Below are 24965 nucleotides of genomic sequence, written 5' to 3' on the forward strand. Positions count from 1 at the left end.
GAGTGGGATTTTTGGAACCCTGCATTTTTCTTCCTATCTTCTTTTAGGATTAACTGAAGTTCCTGGGAGGAGAGATGATGCAATGTCAGTATTTGGGTGGGTAACAGACATTTTAGGTTACTCCTCTTTAAACAGAATAGTTAAAGACAAGAGAAGAAAGAGAGATGAGCAAAAAGGGCTTAGAAAAGGATATTGTGAGACCTTTACTCCAAAAGCAAAGGACAAATAAACCAGGAACATATCAAACAATGAAACCAAAGTCTTCTGTTATAGTGGTGAGTAATTATTTGTCATATATTTAATGTGTGTGTGTGTGTGTGTGTGTGTGTGTGTGTGTGTGTGTGTGTGTGTGTGTGTGTGTGTGTGTGTGTGTGTGTGTGTGTGTGTGTGTGTGTGATTTTGATACCTTACAAAAATTGTGTAACCATTTTTTTTGTAAGTGACGTATTTATTCAAAAAACCTTTAAGCTACCCTGACAGAACTCGGTCAATTTAAAGAGTTACAGTTCAAAAAAAAAAGTAAAATAAAAAATATTAGAAATTCAACATTGCATACCATCAAAAACAAAACTACCATGATAGCACAATAATTTTATCAGATGGTAATACCATGGTACTTTAATATATAGTAGTGAACATTTAAAGTGGATCAAAAAAGTTAATCAAAGTTGTCCTAAGACAAGAACATGTTTGAAAGATTTTGATCTACTTTTTTGAAAGGTTTTGATCCACTTTAAATGTTGACTACTATATACCATGGCTTTGAATGTTTAGCATATTCACATATCATTGTGATTAAAGTTTATTTCAAAGAAAACAATGATATGCCCACGGTACCATGTCAGAAACATGCAATACCAGCATGGCCCTGTTTTCCAGCATTTTCAAATACCATTGTAATTGAAATTTACTTATTAAAAAAAGCATAGTCCCATGGTACCATGTCAAAAATATGGTAATACCATGTAACTTATGATATATACCATTCAAATGTCAATGTAATTAAAGTTTACTCATAGAAAAGCATAATATGCCTTTTGTACCATGTCAGAAACACGGTAATATCATGCTATTTTGATACATAGCACGGCCCTGTTTGTCCAGGCTTTTCATATACCATTGTAATTGAAATTTACTCAGATAAAAAGCATAATTGTCTCATGGTACCATGTCAAAAACATGGTAATACCATGAAACTTTGATATATACTATTGAAATGCCATTGTAATTAAAGTTTACTCAGAGAAAAGTTTGTCCGGCCTTTTTAACCACTTAACTGTCACCCCCCATTTTTTAAAATAGGCATGAAAGTGCACTATTCAAACTTAAATTGTTTTAATTCATGAACACTTTGGAATAGATCTAAGGTTGGTTTCTTTTTATAGAAGACAATCAGCAGATTATTGTAGAAGTGGATTTATAAAAATAAAGTATCAACAAATTATATAAGTTTAAATTTACTGTAAAGAAAATACAATGTTTATTATATTTTATATAAAATACATATTTTACATAACAGGTTTTATCCTAAATTTGATATCAAATTGAAGCCTTACATCTAAATAAGTTATGCTCCAAATTTGAAGTTGATATGAAAAAATTGAGGTTCCTGTGAAAGTTTGTTTAGGGCATTATTCCACAAACAGCCACCGGCCCTGGTGAAAAAAAAAAAAACAGCTAAAACCAGCTTAGGCTGGTTGGCTGGTTTTAGCTGGTCAACCAGCCTGGTTTTAGCTGGTCATAGCTGGTCGGCAGGCTGGTTTTGGAGGGGTTTTGGCCACTTTTCCAGGCTGGTCAGGCTGGTCTTAGCTGGTCAAGCTGGAAAACCACCAGCTAAAACCAGCCTGACCAGCCTGGCCAGGCTGGGAGACCAGCTAAAACCAGCCACTTCCAGCTTAAACCAGCTAATACCAGCCGGGTTAGCTGGGTTTTTTTTCAGCAGGGGGGTGCCATCCAAATGCCATATATATATTTTTAATGCCTTTTTCTGCCACAAAAGTCTGAATTTTCCCAGAAAATTTTAATTCTATCACCAAATATGGAATCCGGAGACTCAGACCTTTCCAATGATATGTTTTTTTGTCAAGATTGTAAAAAGTTGTGATTCTAAAAGACCAATGCATTTTGTAATATGACACCGCTAAGGGGGAGGAGACCGCCAAAAGATTTTAAAGTACCACTTCCATGGTAAAGCCATGTATGATTTCAAAATGGTTTTTACAGCTTCTAAGCTTTCAAATGATATATAATTTGTGATGATTACTAAAACATTTGACAGAGAAAAAGGACAGCGGAAAAAAGAGCGCCAAGCATCCCACAGGTGGGACGGTGACAGTTAAGTGGTAAAATTTACTTAAAAAAAAAAAAGGCAAAATAGTCAATACCATGAAACTTTGATATATACTATTGAGATGCCATTGTACTTAAAGTTCACTCAGAGAAAAGCATAATATGCCCATTGCACCTTGTCAGAAACATGGTAATGGCATGTTTACATGATAGCATACATACATAGCATTTAGCTAAAACAAAACTCTCCAGGACTGACGTTCGCCATCCCTGACCTAATTCTTCACAGCAGGCAGACCCAATCTGTACGGCCAAGCTCATATAACCTCTGAAACTCTAAACTGGGGCTGATAAATGCATATCTCAGTGCTGAGAGCATAGTGAATGAGAAGACTCCGCCCCGACTACACACAATCTCTGTATCTATTGACGACAGTAGAGCACAGCTGCTTACGTAGAGCTGGACAGATCAAGTGTACGAGGCGCTGTTCATTTGACCTGAGCTCCGGGCAAATTACTTTCAGTTGATATTGGAAATACTTTTAGAAGAACATTCGAGGGGGAAACATAGTTTTCAACGGAATACGGATTTCGGATAATCTTTTCAGACGCGGAGAAAAAGTTTGGATTGTTTAATTATTGGAGCGAGTTTTCGGACTTCATGATGAGTGCTGTTGTGGCCACTGAGGGCCTGTTCTTTTCCGCTTTACAGCCCAGCACCTCGGTCACCACATATGCGATCCCAACCGATGACCATCCCAGGAGGGATCAGCTATCCAAAGCCAGACGCGTCCAGCAGCAGGTCCAGCAGCGCATGGCGGAGAAATCCTCATCCTCATCCCGACTCAACGCCTCCACAGGTGAGCAGAACCTGTTGATGATTCGCTAACCGGGATCCTGTGCTCTTTAATACTTTTTTTCTAGAAAGTGCTAATAAGAAAACTTTTTAAACTTAAACTTAAAATGTACGTTTTTACACATTTAGGCAATATAGTGCGTTGTAATATACACAATTTTAATATTAAGGGATTTTTGTTCTATAAAATAGCCTAATAAAAAAGATTGTAAATAAACAGTTGTTGTTTTTTTAAACAAAACAATTATTTTTAAAAACAGAGTAAATAAATATAAACCTTTTTTATAGACTATAATTATTTTTTCCTAATTTTTGTGTTCACATGAAATTTGCCCCTTTTTTTATAGAAAATATTTTGAAAATTGTAACTAATTTGTTTCACTAGCAACGCCAAGGCGTATCAGACCAGTAGTTATGTAAAAACACAAAACTTAATGCTATAACATGACCAATTCTATTATATATTAAGTTTAAGTAAGCAATCTGTCAGAAATATAAGCAGAACATTCCTACAATAGCTGAACTTGTGAATACAATAGCTCTGCTTCGACTCTGGTGACACCGATAGGATTTGTTTTGCATTAGAATGCAAATATCTGTTTAGTCTTTAGGTTTTGGTCACAGCCATTGCATTTTCTGCAGGTGCACACACTGGTTTTCCAGCATGCTTGTTGTGTTGCAAAACAAAAAACTGACTTTTGTGTCGGTTCAAGTGGTCATTTCATTCATTTTGTTTTACATTTGGCTGCTTTCTGCTGCTGGGAACCCCCTAAAACAGGACATTGCTTTGTGGAACAACTGATATCCTGACGCTTTCCTGAAAACCAGACAACCATGTTGGCCCTCATGAGAATGAAGTTAAACTTGTAAACGTTACATAAGCTTGTATGAATGGAAAACCGGCCTATTGTTCTTTAATGAAACCTTGACAAGATATATAGATGCTTTCAAATGCAAATGTGTAAAATGGACCACTCAACACATGTGATTTAGAGATGCAAGGCATTGTGAGCAGTGTATATGGATGTTTGTGGAGGAGGAGGAGCGTAGATAACCCGTGGGAAAGGTATCACTTTCTTCTCTGGCTTAGAAAGGCAGGTAGAAATTAGGGCAAACCTCACTCTCCACCTCCCCAACACTCCACCTCCACTGCCCCGTATAAGGACAGCGTTCTCTCGTCAAGAATGTGGCTGAAATATAACTTTACTAATGCTTGACAGAAGCACTTAAGTCAAACATTATATTAAAAATCACACATTAACAGGAACCTAAGGAACTTAGCTAGTAGTATAGTATCGTACGTCTAGATTTATACAGATCTCATAAATGTTAGCAAAGTCAATTTCTTTCTAAATATTTGAAGTGATTACAAAACCAAAGTCTGATTAATATGAATAGGAAAGACGTTTCAACAAAATCTGGAAGAAACTATAGCTTTTAGGATGCCTGTTAGCCAAAAGAATGTTAGGCATTTACCCTTTGACCCTATCGTTGACCCTAATCACAATAAGTGACTTGGAGAGCTGTGTCTGGCCAATGTTAGATAACAAGTTTGGACATGACCTTTTAAAAAGAAGACGAAATGACCCAGCTGCTGTTTTTCACTCTTAAAAATAAAGCTTCTTTATTTGCGTCCTTTGTTGCTTGAAGAACTTTTAACATCCGTGAAACCCTTCCACTGCATAAAAGGTTCTTTATTGTAGAAAATGGTTCTTCAGATTATGAAACAGTTTACTGAAAAACCTTTTTAGAAGCTTTTTTTTTTTTTTTAAGTGTTGAATGCTTTTTTTTTCTCAGCTACAACTTTTCATAAAAAATGTACAGAAAAAAAAAAAAAAAAAAATATATATATATATATATATATATATATATATTTATAGAGAGAGAGAAAGAGAGAGAGAGATATATAGATTAGTCGTAGATTAGTAGCAATTTTAAATGCAACATTTTCTTTTTTCATTTTGTGTTAAGCTTACACATAAGCTCAGTTTGACCTGGTCTGCGGCACATTCTTGGTCACACCTCCATGTCCTTTGCCGAAGAGTTTCCTGCCTTTTGAGTCAGACTGTCTTATCAGTAGGCCAGTTCTATTTTAGCTTATGAGACTTGAATGGGAGGATGTGCCGTTGTTAAATCATTTTAGAAAAGAATACCCCTGAATAAAGCAGCTGTCTTGCTTTGAAGGTGCATTCATTCGCATATAACAGCCAACTGCTGCTTTGCAATTATCCTAAAAATATGGTGCACAGTACTCGCTATTTAATTGTCATCAAGATTTATGCTCTCTTTCTCAGAATTTGTAACCAAGTTCCCAGGGAATGTGGGGATTGCATTGGTTATAATCATCCTCAGACTCATTTTGGTGATTTATTGAGCATGCGGAATAAGAAGCTCGCACTTCTATATCAATACCAGCAGCAACAACTTTAGAATGTTGTTATTGTACATGGGGTTGTAATGAAATTTTTCAGATGGACCAGCCATATGACTCATGTGGTCATATGACATATTTGCCATGCTTTTTGTAATGTTTATTTTATTTATTTTTTTACATTTTGCAATTGTTTTGTAGAAAACAAAACAAAAAAAATTAGTCTAATAAAAAAAAGCATATTAATGTAGTATTTAAAAGTGCAGCTCTGCTTTGTTTAAAGCAATAACCAAAGAAACACTGTATTGCTGCTGGTCCATAAGCGCCACCTGCTGTCAGAGAGTGAATTTATGCTCCCATTCAGTCTGTCGGGTTTTTCTGTTTCGTTAAAATGTTTTCTGTAGCATAATATCACAACGCTATGGTCAGACCTTTCTGTTTTTGCTTTCAGTTTAAAATTATACCATCTAATTTAAATCAAAAACTGCTCATGTTATATGTACCATGTTTCTTTGGATTGTGATTAAATGCATTCTGATTAATATAAAGGCTCAGTCAAAGAAAAACGATGTGATAAACCGTCAAGAAACCACCAGAATCCTGGGGAAAAAATCATAATACAGATTTTCGTTTTTATTTGCTCAGCACTTTTATCAATACAGCCTGCCTATACCAGTTAATTAATTTTGCTGTTGGCACATACTCTTAACTCACTAAAAAACAGAAGGAGATGAGCAAAGAAGCATGTCACGCCAAAGCTCTCTAAAACAAAACAGATGTTTCAATTTTAGAAGTAATCTTCCCCTAAACACTCTTCCACCCCAATCTAAAGGAATTTAGCTTTTAAGAAACCTCTCTATCTTCTGGCTACCAGAGAACCATCTCAATACAGTGTACTTCAAAGATCTAAAATCTTGCCAGTTCAGGGAAATGCAGATTTTAAAAAAAATTTTAATCATAGTTAGAGTTAATCAAAATAAAGACAGCTGGGGTCAGGCTTTGAACCTTTAGACATTCTTGCCATGACTTTAATTTTGACCTTTTAAGACAGCTTAGAAACTCTGGTGGAAAAAAGGAATTAGTTGCATTTTTATGATAAGACAGTTTGAGGAGGAGGGTGTAATAATGAAACTAATGAAGAATTTTTAAATATTTTGAAGGATTTAGGGAAATGCTGATTGCATTATCATACTGTTTCAACATTGTTATTGCCAAAATGATAGGGAGCACTTATAATTAGTTGTTCGTAATGTTTTAATTAGGTTGCAGAAACAAATAAAAACATTAAGATAGATGGTTAACGCTCTTAAACTTAATGACTTCAGTGTTTTTCTTTATTTCTTCAGATAAACATTCTAAAGATGTGCCAAAGTCAATCTGCTCTTTTCATCTATTGAGCAACGTTCCCCATCACATTTATATGGAGCTCTAGCTGAAATTCATCTCTCCTCTGGGAGGAGCAATATATGGTTGACCTGATCTTTTAGTCATTGCAAAGACTGAATCTATTCCACTTCTCTCAACCCAGCCAAGGCTTGTTGCTTTTTCTTACATCCAGTGATACTTGGATTTATAACTGACTCACATTGGTTTGTTGAATGTAGGCAATTTCTGTTTCTTGAGGCTTTCTTTCAAATGGGGAACAGCCACTCAAGTTGCTTTTGTGTTTGTCTACAAAAGTCAATGTACAGAGGAATGAAGAAGAGAAGTCAAAAGATAGTAAAACCATAAAGAATGGAGCAGAATAGAGCACTGAAGTGCCTCCAAAAACATTGAAAAGAAGACAAAGGACCACCCTATGATGTCATGCTCCTTTCCTTCTGTTTCATTATGTTGCCGTGTGATTGTTATAGCAGACTTCCCCTCTCACCCGTGAACTTCCTTTGAGCATGTTTTGGAGACTGAAACTGAGGTTTTGGAACCCTATTTATTTTCACAACATCTAATAGATGTGAACAACTAATCAGCACTGTTTTGCAGCAGACTGGGTTGAGAAGCCAAGCACTGATAGAAACCCGATCTGTTAAAATTCGTTGAAGCACAAAGTCACAGAGCTGAATGCCAAACAAAGATCAGGTGACACGCTGGGTCACTGTTGACCAATGTAATACTTTGGAGGAAATCCCATCAAAACAAAAAGCCACCTGGGAGAGATATTTTCCTGGATTTTTCTTAGCAAAAGTTTATGGATTGTAAAATGGCAAAATGTACAATTTACAGTTGAGCTCAAAAATTTGCATACACCTTGCAGAATCTGCAAAATGTTAATTATTTGACCAAAATAAGAGGGGTCATACAAAATGTTTTTTTTTTTTTTTTCCAATCTAGTACTGACCTGAATAAGATATTTCACATCAAAGACGTTTACATATAGTCAAAGAGAAAATAATAGTTGAATTTATAAAAATGACTATGTTCAAAACATTACATATGCTTGATTTATAATACTGTGGGGTTTTTTTTGTTTTGTTTATTGATAGTTGTTCATGAGTCCCTTGTTTGTCCTGAACGGTTAAACTGCCCACTTTTCTTTTTAGAAAATCCTTAAGGTCCCACAAATTCTTTGGTTTTTCAGCATTTTTGTGTATTTGAACCCTTTCCAACAATGACTGTATGATTTTGAGTTCTATCTTTTCACACTGAGGACAACTGAGAGACTCATAAGCAACTATTACAGAAGGTTCAACCGCTCACTGATGCTCCAGAATGAAAAAGGAAGCATTAAGAGCCGGGGATGCAGACTTTTGAACAGAACTTTTGTGTATCTTTAATTTTTTTGCCTAAATATCTTTTTTTTTTTTTTTTTCATTTAGTCTATCCTTCAGAGGCTACAGAAGATAGTTACATGTTTCCCAGAAGACCAAATAAGTTAAATTTACCCTGATCTCCAAAATTCAAAGTTTTCACCTCCCGGCTCTTAATGCATTGCGTTTCATTTTGAAGCATTGGTGGGCATTTGAACCTTCCCTCAGTTGTCCTCAGTATGAAAATCTCAAATCTGGATCTCAAAATCATACAGTCATTGTTGGAAAGGGTTCAAATTCACAGAAATGCTGAAAAACAAAGAATTTGTGGGACCTAAACGATTTTTCTAAAGAACTGTTCAGGACAAACATGGGACATGAACAACTATCACTAAACCAAAAAAAAAAAAAAAAAAAAAAAAAAAACACAGTTGCGAATCAGTATTAAGAATCAAGCGTATGTAAACTTTTGAATGGGATATTTTTTTTCTCTTGTGGACTATATGTAAATGTCTTTTATGTGAAATATTACTTTCAGGTCAGCACTAAATAAAAAGTAACATGCATTTTGTATTATCCCTCCTATTTTGGTAAAATCATTAACATTTAGCAGATTCTGCAAGGTGAATGGAAACTTTTGACCTCAACTGTACTCACTCGCACTTATCACTTTTCTTTTTCTGTGGAACAAACTTAGTTTTTTGGTCTATACAATAAAGGTCAGTAGGGTCCCATGTTGTTTGGAGCACCTACTTTTAACTGTATGGACCAAAACAGTTAAGACTTTAATTAAAATATCACATTTTTTGGTTCCACAGAAGAAGAAACTATTTTTTGAAAAGTCAAACGATGACAATTTTAATTTTTGGTGAAAGGCAAAAATACACAATATTTAAAGAAATTAGACACAAAAATGCCCCTAAATAGATTGACTTAATTGTCCTCTTTTTCAGAATTTGATGGTCACTCATCCACTGTAAGATACCAAACCAAAACTCCTGGGTTCAGTTCCAAGTCTGTTATCTACAATGGCAACAGAACAATGGCGGTAAGTGTGACCACATTCACTACATTTCCAGTTGCATCATTTATTGGAAGCAAATGCTAAGCTTGTTTTAGTAAAGGATTAAACTTTACAGTAGGCACTGTGATAACATTACTTTATCATTTTAAAAGCCCAGACAGAGATCAAATTGTTTACGGAAAGAAATCACACTGTTAATTTCAATCAAAGTTCTTGATATTAGCTACTAAGTTAAATTCTATAATTCTATACTATTTCGCGCTGATAGCACTATTAAAATCAGGTCAGGACAGCCATCCGTGAATAGTTATTTGTTGGATTGATTGCTAAGTCCACAATCCCTTGACAATGACGCTCTGTGTGGCTGCACCCTGCAAACACAATGATGCGGTATTTTGCGTTCTCCTGTGGGAGCCGTGTTTAGAAAGTGAAGTGCAGTACTAGCAAGCTGCGGAATTGAGCTCAGAGCCCAATGTGCATCTGAAACATTCCTAACCCTGGACCTCATGAGCCAAATGGTGGACCGGAGGCCACGTAACCCCTTTTGTGTGATAGCAGCGAGCCTGCAAGAGCAGTTAGCACGTGCTTAATCACTCATATCAGACACAGAATGTTTCTTTTATATAATTTTGATGTTCATCTCCCTTTCACTCAGGCACCTCGACTATCTCAGTATGCAGGAGAATTTTCCTCACGCTCTGCGGTAGAAATGGGCACTCGGCATAGAATCAGCCATGGTGTGCCTATGCCTGCTGTAGTGGGCCGCCCATACGTGTACCATGATGATGCACATCTGAGTGGCTCTTACAACCAGATGCAAACGTCGGAATCAAGGACACTGAGTCGGGCTGAGCAGGAGGCGGCGGCAGCGGCGGCAATGGCCGGGCTCACGATACAACGGCAACCATCTCCTGTGGGGAACTGGATGGCGTCTTATGGCCATAGCTCTTCACCCAATGCGGCACAAAGACAACGCACCCTCAGTGGGACCCTGGCGCGAGATGGTTGCAGCACAGGATGGAGGGAGGCAGAGTTAGCTAATCAATATGCTTTTAAAGGTCCTTCCCACCGAACCATCAGCCGCATAAACAATCGCCAGGTGCAGCAGCAACAGCAGCAAAGGCTGAGCGGCAGCTCAATGCAGTGGCAACAGATGTCAACTGGGGGCACCAGTATGATGGGTGCTGGGCATTACCAGAGCACCATGAAAAGAGCGGGGTCTGTGCACAGTATGAAGAGTGTCGGCCGTGGTGTGGACGTTTATGATGGATTGGCTGATGGAACTGCAGATGGTCTTGGCGGGTAATGTAAAATTGTGTTGCAATTAATCAGTTCTTTGGCACAGTCATTTGAAAAGATGTCAGTTGTGTTCTCATGCCATGTCTATAAAATGCAAGCCTGTATAGGTATACAACATAGAACTTTTGCTTTAAACACTTGGCGATACATCATCAGTTATTAGCAATCTTAAAAACATACACTACCTTCAAACGTTTGGGCTTAGTAAGATTTTGGTATGTATGTTTTTTTTTTTTTTTTTTAATGAATCTCTTTTGCTGCAGGCTGCATTTATTTGATTAAAAAACACTCAAACAAACTATAAAAGTATTATTACATTTTAAAATGACTTTTCTATGGAAGCCCGTTTCCACCACTGAATAGAGCAGGGATCATCAAATCTGGACTTCGAGATCCATTTTCCTGCAGAGTTTAGCTCTTACCCTAATCAAACACACCTGAGCATGCTAATCAAGGTCTTCAGGATCATTAGAGAATAACAGGTAGGTGAGTGTGATCAGGGTTGGAGCTAAACTCTGCAGCGCATTGGACCTCCAGGGTAAGATTTGGGGAACCCTGGAATAGAGAATAAAAAAAAGGTCATTTGACTTTTTTTCTTAGAATTGCAAGAGATAAACTCCCAGTTCTGACCTTTTTTTCAGAACTGTGAGTTTATATCTCTCTATTCTGACCTTTAAAACACAATTGAGAGTTAAGAATTGTGAGATATAAACTCTGAGTTCTGAGAACAAATAAATTTGTTTGGATGTTAAAACTCGCAATGCAGGTTTATATCTCACAACTCTGAGAAAAAAGTCAGAATTGTGAGATATAAACTCGGAATTGTGAGAAAAAGTCAGAATTGCGAGATCTTGACTTACAATTCTTTTTTCTCAGAATTGCGAGTTTATATTCCACAACTGTGACTCCGCAGAATTGTACGTTTATATCTCACAATTCTGACTTTTTTTCTCAGAATTGTAGGTTTATATCTCACAATTGTTTTTTTTTTCCTCAGAATTGTGAGATTATATCTTATTGTGACTTTCTTTTCTCATAATTACAATTCTAAAAAAAAAGTCTGATTTGTGAGATATAAACTTGTAAGTTTATCTCTCACAATTCAGACTTTTTTTTCTCAGAATTGTTTATCTCATTCTTGTGACATTTATTTCTCAGAATTGTAAGTTTATATCTCATAATTCTGACTATTTCTTGCTAGTCTGAGTTTTTATGCTGCTATTCTGACTTTATAACTCACATAAATTGCGAGTTTGTATTACGCAATTCTGAGAACAAAAGCCAGACTTGTGAGGTAAAAACATGCAACTATATTTCTTCTATTTTGTAGTCAGTGGTGGAAACCTTAGTTTATGGTTTTAGTATATTTTAAAATGTTAATTTGTGTGATGGCAAAACTTCAGCAGCCATTGCTCCAGTCTTCAGTCTTCAGTGTCACATGATCTTTCAGAAATCATTCTATTATGCTGATTTGGTGCTCAAAAAAACATTATCAAGGTTGTGAAACAGTTGTGCATCTTATTTTAATTTTTTCTCAAAATTCTTTGATGAATAGCAAGTTCAAAAGAACTGCATTTATTTGAAGTAGAAATTAATTAATATTTAATATGTAATCTATTTTGAGTATATTATATTATTATAATCTATTTTTATAATAACATTTTACATTATGTGTGTGAATGAACAGAATCCATAACCTGGACATGACTACAGCAGTCAGTTACCTTTCTTCCACTGATGTTGCCATGCAGATGTTGGGAGCAGCCTATATACAGCATCAGTGTTACCACAGCAATGAAGCCAAGACCATGGTAAAAATATGGTTTAATTTATATATACAACAAAATGCATTTGAAACAAAAGACACTATGGAAATAACCTACTGTACTATGCAAGAACTAAAAAAAGTAGGATAGAGATCCAGTTTTATTTTGTATAATTCACATTAGTCAGTAAACCTCTTGCTCTTATCCTTGTAAAAGATAGCCAATATTGTTATGCTTTTTTTCACTAATTTTTGACTTTTTAACTTTAAAAGATTTCACCTTTTAGTCGAAATCAACCACAAAATGACTTTTTTTTTTTTTAATTTTGTGATTGGTTACATTGTCGTATTTTCCGTTACCTTGGTGTCCATCCTGCAGCAATTTGCTTACTTCGTATACAGAAACTTTGAGTCCAGGGCAGCAACAGAGCTCTGTTTTGGACAGGATCAGAGGGCGTACACACAGGATGTGTTCTTCCTTTCAAAAACAGTTCGGTGAAGTGCATCCGACAAGAACAGAAAGCTGAATCTAGTGACATGTTTTAAAAAGTTGAACTCTTATGAACTTCTAAGCTTAACATCTCAAAGCTCATGGCACGAGACACTGAAAAAACAGGCAGCAACAACCAAAGAATGGTGCATAAGATGCAACGACGGATGCATATACAATAACCAATTGTGTAAAAAAAAAAGAGCAAATTAAATCCTGACCATAAATGACAAATTCATTTTAAAGTCTATAGAGAAATTAAGTCAAATAGACAATTCTACTAAAAAAGTAAATCAAGTTTGGCTAAAAAAAAACATGGTGAAGCTCAAGGCTAAGCTGCTTTTTCTTTGCTATTGTTATGTGTTTTACTCAAGCCAGATGGAGAGAATACCTTCACCCTGCCCTTAATCTTTATCTTGGACCTCAGGGGGCAGAACATTCTGCCTGAGAGCACATCATGGCAAAACATAGACAGATGTCTGAGTAGGTTGCCATGTTGGGCTGAAAAAGCGTTCAAGAGATAAAACGCTCAAAGATGGGTCATCAGGATAAGTAATGAAAAAAGTTTTTTATTTCTCATTAAACTAAACTAGATTTTGTTGTTGTTGTTGTTGTTGTTGCACAGGTGCGCAGTTTGAAGGGAATCTCAGCATTAGTACAGCTTTTTAGCAGTGAGAACCAAGAGGTTCAGCGCTATGCAACAGGTGCTACACGCAACCTCATCTACGAGAATATGGACAACAAGACCGCACTTATTGAAGCCGGCGGCATTAGCAAACTAATTGGTGCTTTAAGAGAACCAGATGATGAACTACGCAAAAATATAACGGGTATGTTTGTTTTGGTTTCGTTTTTTTAGTGCGAGGACTGTCAACTTCCCTTTGGAAATACAAAGTGGCACTGATATATTAGCTGCATCAATATGGATTCAGTACAAAAGTCAACCTGCATCGGCCGGGTGATTTTGATTGGAGCAGAATTATCAGGACAGACAGGTGGAGAGTTAAGTTGAGAAGCGAGTGTATTTGGAGAAACAAAAAGAGAGCAGAAAAAAAAGTGGTCTGGCTGTTTCCTGGAATCACTCCAAGTCTCAGATGCAGTGGGAAGTAGACTCCCAGAGGCCTTTGTGCTTTGTGAGCTCTGCTGTCACCCCCACCCCCTCACTCACCCACACTCACTTAGTAAACAATCCTTGACATTCTTTCCTGCTGGACTCAGGGTTGCCAGGTCTCTTAGTGACATTTTATGACATGTACTTTTATCTGTGTTGGCTTTAATACCTCACAAGACACTAGCAGTTTAGCATGCCGTGTAGTAAACATCCCCATACTAAACAACATTTGAGAACTTATTTGAGACATATTATTCACACATTAACATATTATTTTAGATTAATATAGATACAATTAAGGTCAAAAGTTGACATACACCTTGCAGAAGCTGCAAAATGTTAGTTATTTTATCAAAATAAGAGGGATTGAAATGCATGTTATTGTTTAATTTAGTACTGACCTGAACAAGATATTTCATATAAAATACATTAACATATAGTCCACAAAAGAAAACAATGGCTAATTTATTTTAAAAAATGACCCCATTCAAAAGTTTACAGACACTTGAGTTTGTGTTTTTACCGGAGTGACCCACAGCTGGTTTTTTGTTTAGTGAAACTTGTTCACGAGTCCCTTGTTTCTCCTGAACAGTTAAACTGCCCGCTGTTCTTCAGAAAAATCCTTCAGGTCCCACAAATTCTTTGGTTTTCCAGTATTTTTTTTCTATTTGAACCCTTTCCAACAATGACTGTATGATTTTGAGATCCATCTTTTCACACTGATGACAACTGAGGGACTCATATGCAACTTACAGCAGGTTCAAACGCTCACTGATGCTCCAGAAGGAAAAACAATGCATTAAGAGCCGGGGGTGTAAACTTTTGAACAGAATGAAGGTGTACATTTCTTATTTTGCCATAAATATCATATTTTTTCATTTAGTACTGCTCTTCATAAGCTACAGAAGATACTTGCATGTTTGCCTGAAGACAAAATAAGTTCAATTTACCCTGATCCTGAAATTCAAAAAGATTTTACCCCCCGGGGCGTCTTAATGCATCGTTTTTTTTCTTTCTGAAGCAGTGAGTGTTTGAACCTTATGTAATAGTTTTGTATGAGTCCCTCAGTTGTCCTCAGTGTGAGAAGATGGATCTCAAAATCATTGTTGGAAAGGGTTCAAATACACAAAATGCTGAAAAACCAAAGAATCTGTGGGACCTGAAGGACTTTTCTGAAGAACAGCGGGCAGTTTAACTGTTCAAGAAAAACAAGTGACTCATGAACCACTATTACTAAACAAAAAAACACAGCTGTGGATCATTCCGGTAACAACACAGTATGAAGAATCAAGTGTATGTACACTCTTGAATGGGGTCATTTTTATAAATTCAACTATTATTTTCTCTTGTGGACTATATGTAAATGTCTTTTATGTGAAATATCTTATCAAGGTCTTTTTTTTAAACAAATCACATGGTTAGGTGGTGTAATTCAGATTAACATATTTTTTTGTGATGTAACACACATGTAAGCAAAAAAGCTAAACTAATTAAAGAGAAGCAAAATAAATTAGATGCCTTTGACATATCTCTCTTTCTTTTTCTTTTTGTCTCTGTAGGCATTTTGTGGAACCTTTCTTCTAAAGACAGTCTGAAGGAGAGACTGGCCAGAGAGAGCTTATCTGAGCTGACGGAGAGAGTGCTGCTGCCTCTGTCTGGAGGAGGAGATTCGGGTGTCATTCAACAGAGTGCGTCTGAGGCTGATATTTTCTACAACACCACAGGCTGCCTTAGGTACAGACCTCACATATACATAACTAGCATAGGGCAAAGATGGCAATGAATGTAGTAACAAGCCTTAGATATTTAAATTGTGGAGTCATCACAATGAATGCCTTTAAACATTAAAAATAACATTACATTAAATTACACATTGTATATTTTTATAATATCATATTATAGGCCTAGGCCTGATATTGTGCATTGTCAAGTACTTGTATCCACCTTATTCTTCAAGACTATGGACGAGATTTTCGGTTTATTAGCCGCTAATGAGAAATAACGAAAAGAATAACAACGTGCAGTAATTGGTAATACTGATTGCACTACAAATCATTGTGCTCATAAAAATAAGGTGGATATTGTAAAGAAGTACCTGAAATAAAAATGAAGATAGTTAATTTTAAATGAATGTTAATGACTGGTTGCCACTGTAATATGTGGTGTCAGACGTGTCAGATTTCACACTAGAAAGCTTTATAGACGCAATAAAGATTAACCTGCTATAAATATTTCAACACAAGTGGATGAAAATAGAAACATCTTGATCATCTTGTTAATAACACCCCTTTTTAATGCATTGCAAGGAACATGAGCTCAGTGAATGAAAGAACCAGACAGCAGATGCGGGAAACTCGAGGGCTGGTAGATTCTCTGGTGGGATACATCGAAAATTCCCTACAGGAGGGAAAAGGAGAGGACAAGGTCAGACCTGACAATCAGCACTTATATGTTGGGCTTGCTAACATGCTAGCCTTGAGCAAGTGTATCTTTATCTATGTAGACACGTGAAAACCATTCTACAATAGTCAACATTTGAAGTAGATCAAAAAAGTTCGTCAAAGTTGTCCTAAGACAAGAATGGGTATTGTTTTAGTTTTAGGAGAACTTTGATGAAAGGTTTTAATCCGCGTCAAATGTTGACTACTATAGATCTAGCTCTCGGATTAAATCCAGAACATCAATTGCTGTATCTACAACATAATTTCCAAAAGAATTTGAAATCCTTACTTTGTAATTCTGTGCCTCTAGGGTGTAGAAAACTGTGTATGTGTCTTGCGCAACCTGTCGTACCAGCTGTACTCTGAGATCCCTGCTTCAGTTCAGATGCGTTTGGAAGGACCCACTCGAGCACAGGACACGAGGCAGAATGACCCCATTGGATGCTTCACACCACAGAGCAAGAAAGCAAAGGATGTAAGTCTTTAAAAAAAAAACGTCTTACTGATCCCAAACCTTTGAAGAGTAGTGTCGTTATCTCTCCAGCGCAAAAGATTGAGGTATTATACTTCATATCTGCAGTCAGTAATGAGTTTATAATGTGTCCCATCAGAGGAATCAAGACCTGACCACCTTCTCTGAAGTGGCACGAGTCCCTAAAGGAGCAGAGTGGCTGTGGCACCCTAAGATAGTGGCTCTGTACAACCGCATCCTGCAGAGCTCTGAAGCAACCACAGCCACACGTGAAGCAGCGGCGGGAGCCCTGCAGAACATCACAGCGGGCGACAGCAGGGTGAGATACCAGATCTGAAACTGAAATTTTCACAGCTGAATTCCTTCCATTACTCATATTTAATCTAATTTGTAAGACGTAGTCATGTGTGATGTAATCTTAATAGTAAATGTGAATGTGTCCCTCTATTATTTATTACTTTTTGGGACAGTACACCCAACAATTTGAATTCTGTTCATAATTATTCACCCTCATGTTGTTCCAAACCCGTAAGACCTTCGTTCATCTTTGGGACACAAAGTAAGATATTTTTGATGAATTCTGAGAGCTTTCTGACTAGGGCCACCACACAATAAATCGAAATGAAATCACAATTGCGATTAGGCAGATGCTGCGATTGTTATGCGTATCTTTCAGTGAAGCACTGTTCTGTGATCAGCGGTAAATCTTCATCTGAAGGCCAGAATAAACAGAAGATTTAACTGCTTTCATTGATTTAACATGACTTATAAACACACAACTACAACAATATATATGGTGTACCTAAATTCTTATATTATAATTTTCATTATAATAAATAGTATATTTATAATGCAATAACTTATCACTGCTAAGAATACTATGAAATATGTTGTATGCCTTATTCTGTGTAAGAAGATCTCACAAAAGGATTTATTTCAAACACTCGACTGACGTTATGAAGTGAGTTTGGAGTTATTAAATGTGGTATTTTCACGTGCTTTCAGATGTAGCGCCATTTACTACACAGAACCGAAGTTCACTGAGAAGCTACGGAAACAGCTGTCATTATCACAGAACGATTTCTTTCGATTTCATTATCGTCTGTGATAATGAACGTTATATAGTGTAGCTTGTCAGTGAACTACGGCTCTGTGTAGTACATGCTGCTACATCTGAAAGCATTTACTACTGGTTACACAACCGGCTTTACTGACAAAATGAGCATGACAATCGCCTTTGATTGATCATGCAGCCCTATTTCTGACTCTGTATGCGTCATGGTACTCCCATGGTACTATTTTGGTTTTCTTTGCGCACAAAGTATTCTTGTAGCTTTATCAAATTAAGTTTGAACCGCTGCTGTCACATGGACTATTATATAGATGTCCTTGCTACCTTTCTGGGACTTGAACATGTCAGTTGCTTTGCTGTCTATGCAGGGTCAGAAATCTCTTGGATTTCATCAAAAATATCTGAATTTGTGTTCTGAGTCTTACAAAGGGTGAGTAAATAATGACAGAATTTTTATATTTCCGTGAACTAACCCTTTAAAGTCTCCTCCTTATTCAGTCTGCATGTTTCTCCAATGGAATTTTTCCATTTCTTATTTTCCTACATTCTTAAAAGGTTATTCGTTGGCTTCTCTGTGAAATCCCCTGTCTGATTGCATGTGTCTTTGTGTTTTATCTGGCTGACTGTATAACTAATTGCTCTCTGTCTCTCTTGTTTTTCTTCACTCATACTTTTTCTTTGTTCTTTCGTAGTGGGCCTCTGTGTTGAGTCGTGTGGCGCTGGAGCAGGAGCGGATGTTACCGGTGATTCTTGACCTGTTGCGAGGCCCCACGGATGCCGAGCTCCGCTCTCTCACGGGTCTGCTGAGGAACTTCTCCCGACACTGCAAAAACAAAGCTGATATGGGTTAGCGAATGACATTCTGCTCCAGCTCTCTGTCTTTAATTACATCTTAATGTGTAAAACACCCTAGCCAAGATTTCAACATTCTGGCAAAGAAAATGTCTAGATCAGTAAAAGCCTACATGGATTTATAACAAAGCGATAACTGTGAAAAACGCTCTGAGAATCTATATTTTTTTGCACCGTTCCCTCTCGTAGTATTCCATTAGTTGATTTCTTACACATTGTTTTCACTCCCACACATTCTTTTCGGCTCCCATCAGACTCATATTTGTATCATTCTCAGTATCCACTGCCGCCTGATTCTCCCCACCCTGACCTCTTCCCTCAGTTCTCTGCTTCCCTATAATCCACCCCCGCTGGGCCACAGGGCGCCTCCTTCATCACACTACACATATCACTCCCTCTTTTTATGGTTTGTGTAATTCCAGCTAAATTTGTTTTTGCTTTCTATCCATAGCTACCAAAGTGGTGAATATTATGGTGAACAAACTCCCCAGTGATGGGCATCAGAAAGAACCTTCTAGTGACGTTGTGGTCAACATCTGTGGGGTTCTCAACAATCTGGTTACAGGAAGCTCTGTAGCTGCAAGAGATATCACTTATTTTGATGGACTGCCCAAGCTGGTCAGCATTAAGACATCTCATGATAACAGGTAAAACAGCTGCAATTCTGTTCACTAAAGCTATACCTTATTCTTTAATATTGTCAGTGCTTTAGTTCAGAGATAAAGGGAAAAACATATTTTCTCAAACTTGCTTTTGACACTAAACTGAAAAAGGAAAGTCCCTGCTTTATAATCATGTAATCATTGATGTGGTCAAAGCAAAATGTATTCAGACACCTTCAGCATTTCTCACATTATCGCAGTTTATTCTCTATACAGTTTAGAAAATGGTAATAAAATATGACAAGAACTCAAGAGTTAAATTGTGTCAGAACAAATTCATCTTGACAATGTCAGATAACTTTGATAGGAAGGTATGTAACAAAACATAGTCAGGTCAAAGTGTCAAATCAAATTTTTGGTCCCAAATTTTACTGGTAGTCCACTATATGAAGAATTTTTGGGTATATTGTCATGTCACAGTTTACTTTATTTTGCTATCCTCACTTACATAAATGAACTATAGTGTCCTGCAACCACTAGTAAAAAGTGTAAGAAATTATATCTGGTTTCTGAATACTTTTTGGTTTGTCTGTATAATCCATTATAACAATTATTTATGAAAATATATAAATTATAACATACATTTTGAATTATAATTATCATGAGACCATACAATTGATTATAAGATGTATTACAATGCATTATAAATAAAGGCTTTAAGTAAAGTATAACCAAACTTTGTAATCAAATATTTAGAATGGGAGGTGCTAATGTAAGAACTGGCTTTTGAAAACCCACATATGTTGTCCACTATTCTGAATATTGATTCTTTTATGGTGCTCCCCCAACGTTTATGGTGCTTGTAGCCATTTCTTGGAAGTTCAGCTGTAACCCAACTGATATGATAAGAAATCAGCAAGGTTTCTTGCAATTGCCATGCACAAATCATATTCTGAATGACCCATTTATATTGCACCTCACCTACCATCTCTCATAGCACTGCTGTTGTAATACAGACCACATGCTGTTGCATTATTTAGCAGTTTAATCAAGAGCACAATGGCTCAGCATTGCTTCTCATGTTTCTTCCTTCTCATTCGGTCTCAGTCCCGGGAAGCTGAAAGCCGCCAGGGCCGCCTCCACCGTTCTGTCCAACATGTTTCAGTACACCAAACTTCACAAAGATTACAAACAGGTGAGTCTTAACCCAGCTAAAAGCACAAATGAATGTGCTACTGTTCAGAGTTGCAAGTAGTAGGCTTGCGGCAAAGGCCTGTTCTCTGTAATTTGATATGAAAATGGATACCTTACTGTATACAGACTTTGCACTGATAGGTATTGTGTGTATTTGCTTTCTAAGTATCAGCCTGCTTGGCCAACGGTCAGCTGTTTTATTACAGCAAGTCAATAAAAATGTGTACTTACAGTGTGTGAATAGCTCAGTTAGATGGCGGATGGCGCAAAGCTGTTCAGATGCTCTCTATGTGATATCAGCTCCCTCAGTCAGTTATATAACTGAGCTGGAAAATTATTTACCTACAACCCATTACTGATTACCAGACATGGCTCTTCTGTGTCTTTTCTGTTTTTACTGCTAAAATGACTTTTCTTTTCTCATGTCTGAATTTATATTGGAGCATATTTACAACAAAATGAGTTTACTCAGGCAGGGATGTAACAATATGATCAACTATCACAAATGTATTTAAACTTCTTATTCTAACATATAAAACGTCTTTAAAGTTGCGTTTTGGGCCATTATGCTTTGGCACAGTATCTGTCAAATGAACTCAAACCAAAAGTGAAATATGGCTTAATCCCTTCATCTAGTCTGTTTTCGCTGCACATTTCAAAGCGAAGCCTATACTTCATTCAGGCGATCAGCTCGTGATCCGGTGTTTTTCGTCACTCAGAACAGCTTAGTTCACAGTGAATGCAGTGAACTCGTTTATTGCATTTGCTGTGAGTTTAGCATGCGTTTGGGAACGCAACTGCCACTAGTTATGCTTTATTTTCGCCGCAGGGGATTACAGCATTTCACTAGATTTGTAGTGATACTCGTTTTTGTAAGCCTGCTTTCACTGAAGCTGAATTTTTTTCTTCAAAATAAAAGCTCTACTGCCGTTTCCATCAAAATAAAAGCTTAAAAGTGCAGACAGCTAGTGGTCTAAATGCAGTCCAAATTCAAAATATCTTGTATTTGTAAAAAAAAAGTATTGTAACTTCCCTACAGTAGTGTAAAGCCAAATATATATGTGACCCTGGACCACAAAACCAGTATTTATAAGGTTAAATTTTACAAAACTGAGATGTATACATCATATGAAAGTTCAATAAATAAGCTTTCTATTGATATATGGTTTGTTAGGATAGGACAATATTTGGCCGAGATGCATCTAAATCTGGAATCTGAGGGTGCAAGAGAATCAAAATACTGAGAAAATCACCTTTAAAGTTCTCCAAATTAAGTTCTTAACAATGCATATTACTAATCAAAAATTACATTTTGATATATTTATAAAAGGAATTTTACAAAAAATCTTCATGGAACATGATCTTTACTTAATTTCCTAATGATTTTTGGCATAAAAGAAAAATCAATAATTTTGACCCATACAATGTATTTTTGGCTATTGCTACAAATATACCCCAGCGACTTAAGACTGGTTTTGTGGTCCAGGGTCACATATATGAAATATTAATTTTCATTTATTTTGGAGTGCAATTGTTTTACAATATATAGCTATTACGGTTGTTGTTCTTGTTCTTCTATTCTAATTTGTTTGGCTTCCTAAAACACAAGTGTAAAATGTAATTTAGACTGAGACAGTATATCACAAATAAAAAGAGGGTTGAATCCTCTTTAAAGTTCAAGTACAAGTCAGTTCACTTTTTTTCTTTTTTTTAATTTTTTTTTTCCCCTGACTTAAGTTTTCTTGGTTAAGAACATAGGTTGGAGCTCTTAATTTTGAACTCTTAAATTGCATTAGATAGAATAATTAACCTCACAAACTGTGCAATCAAGTGATTGCAGGCCAGTACTGTTCTACCAAAGAGACTTGGGGGTGTTATTATACCAAATTTTAGTTTACCAAATAAGCCAGGCTTATTTCAGTTAGTCTACTTATTTTCACTTGATTTAGCTCAAAATAAGTCAGACTAACTAAAAAAGTTAAATAAGCCTTGCTTATTTGGTAAACTTGTTTTATGAAACACCCCCCAGCTCTTGCCATTTTTGTGTGTAGTGTGCATCCGATGGTCAGTAAATGTACTGTGGGCGGTTCCTGTGTTTGCTGTTGTCTATTGTGTGTCTGTGGTGTTCAAAATGGCGCTGGTTAGATCAGTGGTCCATGTGGAATGTGAAAACGGAATGCAGGATGTTTCTTTCGGATCAAAGTTTGGACAACAACTGTCCTTTCTATGATCTAAATACAATGTATTTCAGCATTATATGACTACTACCCTTTATGTTTAGCCTGTTATATACTACTAATTTAGAATCGCTAGTAATTTATGTTTCTGTTTTTTAATTTTACAGAAAGGGTTCACAAGACGAGATTTCACGGATTTGACCATCTAATCTCTGTCCATGACTCGGTGCTAAACTCGGTGGACAAGATGGCATTAGACGTTCATTGGATGTTACATGTCTTCATCACCAAAGTCACAAAGGAAATGCGACCAGCCTGTTTCTCTCAAAAACACACACACATATTGTGACCTTTAGTGGAGTGAGTGAACTCTAAAGCTTTATGAGAGTATAAATTTTAGTCAGCGGCACCCTTAAGTATTACAACATGCCGGAGATATAGAGCAATGCTTGCAGAGCACTAAGTCTAACAGATGGGCCAAGATGCGCATTTATGTGTGTGTTTGTGTCTGCGTCTGTGTGTATCTATGTGTGTGGGTTGAATTGCTAATATGAACCTGAGGCCTGTTTGAAAGAAGACTGCGTATAGATATGAAACATTAACAGCCATTCGTTTCATTAGCGATATGTTACTATAAAGAATTCAAAGACTAATTCATTTTCCTCAGACCTGCTTTTACGTAGATTTTAATTTTAAGCCTGTTCAGCTTGTCTGTCTTATCCTAAATATATTTTTTATTTTGCACACAGAAATTCACAGTTTATTGGCTATAATCATGAAGTCTGGAAAGTACGGCTGAACTGTGAACTTAAAATATAGTTGTTTACAACTAATGATACTGATTTTGTTGGTTTTGCAATAAACATATATGCAATTTTTTGCTTTTAAAGTAACACTGCTGCAGGCTTTTGTGGTTGTTACATTAATATTAGCCCTGGATTTGGAGTGCAGAAGATGACATTATATCGGAAATAAACCTTTGAAGTTAAGGACCTTGTTAAAGCCTAACTCTGAAATCACAATTATTGCAAACCTGTTGCCTTTGGAAATAGAAATGCATATTTGAACATATGTATACGTAATTTCCAGACAATCGTGTAACAAAATTTCCTGCCACTTGCAAAGATTAAACAAATAACCACCAATAATTTTGATAAAACATTTTTTGAAAAAAAAAAAAAAAAAAAAAAAAAAATATATATATATATATATATATATATATATATATAATTCTCAAGCCTGATGTGCAGTCAGTTTTTTTCCACCCCACTGAATAACACATGACAAGAACTAAACTGCTTTTAATTTTGTGCTAGAATGTACTTTATCTGTACTTTCCCTTTTTCTGCATCACTGTTGATTCAGTCCATTTTTGCATCAGAGCATATTCATATAATCCTAGTTCACCCAAAAATGAAATAAATTCTGTCATTAATAACTCACCCTCATGTCGTTCCAAACCCTTAACACCTTAGTTTATCTTCGGAGCACAAATTAAGTTATTTTTGATTGAATTCGAATTGATATGAACTACTCATATCACTTTTCTTTTTGAAAGTTGCATTTACAACACAATTAACTATACAAACTTGTGTAACCAACTATTCCTACACTGCATGCACTTCTGCGTGAAAGGCTGCGCGATGTGCGCGTTGCAGTTAAATACACAGACGTGCGCGGGCATGGATATCTGCGTGCATAGACTTCGGTTAAACTGCGTTGCTTTTAGAAGAGTTAATTCAGTTGTTGAATATAGTTTCATGTCTCTATTTCGGGATTATCAAAGTAAATTATAACTCAAATTTGAGATTTTACTGGGGCACAGGAGATTTTTACTGGGTCTAGTGACGCCCCTGCATCAGACTTACCTGGAAAAGAAGAAATTGTTGAATAAAGTCGGTTTTTTGTTTGTTTGTGTTCTTTGCGCACGGAACGTATTCTCGTAGCGTCATAAAATAAGATTGAATTACTTATGTCACGTGGACTATTTTAACGACGTTATTATATGCTTATGTGTATTGACGGTGGTAGTTCCACTACTGTTCACAGCGCGTCATCAGTCGTCCATCCTGGCGGCTGAAACAAACGAAACTGGTAAATTTTGCTTTTTATTGCTGCTGAAAACTGTCAGCTATTGTCATGTTTAGGGCTGTACTAATCGGTCGGACCGGGAAAATCATTTGGAGTACTATAGACTTCGAAAAGT

The 24965-nt window shown here is 36.5% G+C and overlaps 1 protein-coding gene across 2 annotated transcripts; it reads left to right on the forward strand.

The window, feature by feature from the left end:
- Positions 1–122: 122 nt before the first annotated feature.
- Positions 123–23958, forward strand: pkp3b (plakophilin 3b). 2 transcript variants are annotated; one of them, XM_073837075.1, is made up of 14 exons: positions 123–275; positions 3002–3149; positions 9214–9308; positions 9940–10586; positions 12271–12394; positions 13464–13668; positions 15509–15683; positions 16256–16373; positions 16701–16865; positions 17002–17181; positions 18627–18780; positions 19238–19433; positions 20496–20583; positions 22927–23958. In XM_073837075.1, exons 1-14 carry the CDS (start codon positions 165–167, stop codon positions 22966–22968), a joined length of 2448 nt encoding a protein of 815 aa, XP_073693176.1. In that variant the 5' UTR covers positions 123–164; the 3' UTR covers positions 22969–23958. The 2 variants fall into 2 exon arrangements, with proteins under 2 accessions (XP_073693176.1, XP_073693177.1); XM_073837076.1 differs by lacking the exon at positions 123–275 and having other exon boundaries at positions 2753–3149.
- Positions 23959–24965: the final 1007 nt, after the last annotated feature.

Source organism: Garra rufa, chromosome 3 (genome assembly GCF_049309525.1).
Source record: "Garra rufa chromosome 3, GarRuf1.0, whole genome shotgun sequence".
NCBI classification, from domain to species: domain Eukaryota; kingdom Metazoa; phylum Chordata; class Actinopteri; order Cypriniformes; family Cyprinidae; genus Garra; species Garra rufa.

Coding starts and splice junctions, on each gene's coding strand:
- pkp3b (XM_073837075.1), top strand. CDS start 165: ATGAGCAAAAAGGGCTTAGAAAAGGATATTGTGAGACCTTTACTCCAA. Junction 3,150..9,213: donor CCGACTCAACGCCTCCACAG/GTGAGCAGAACC, acceptor CCTCTTTTTCAG/AATTTGATGGTCACTCATCC. Junction 16,866..17,001: donor AGAGCAAGAAAGCAAAGGAT/GTAAGTCTTTAA, acceptor GTGTCCCATCAG/AGGAATCAAGACCTGACCAC.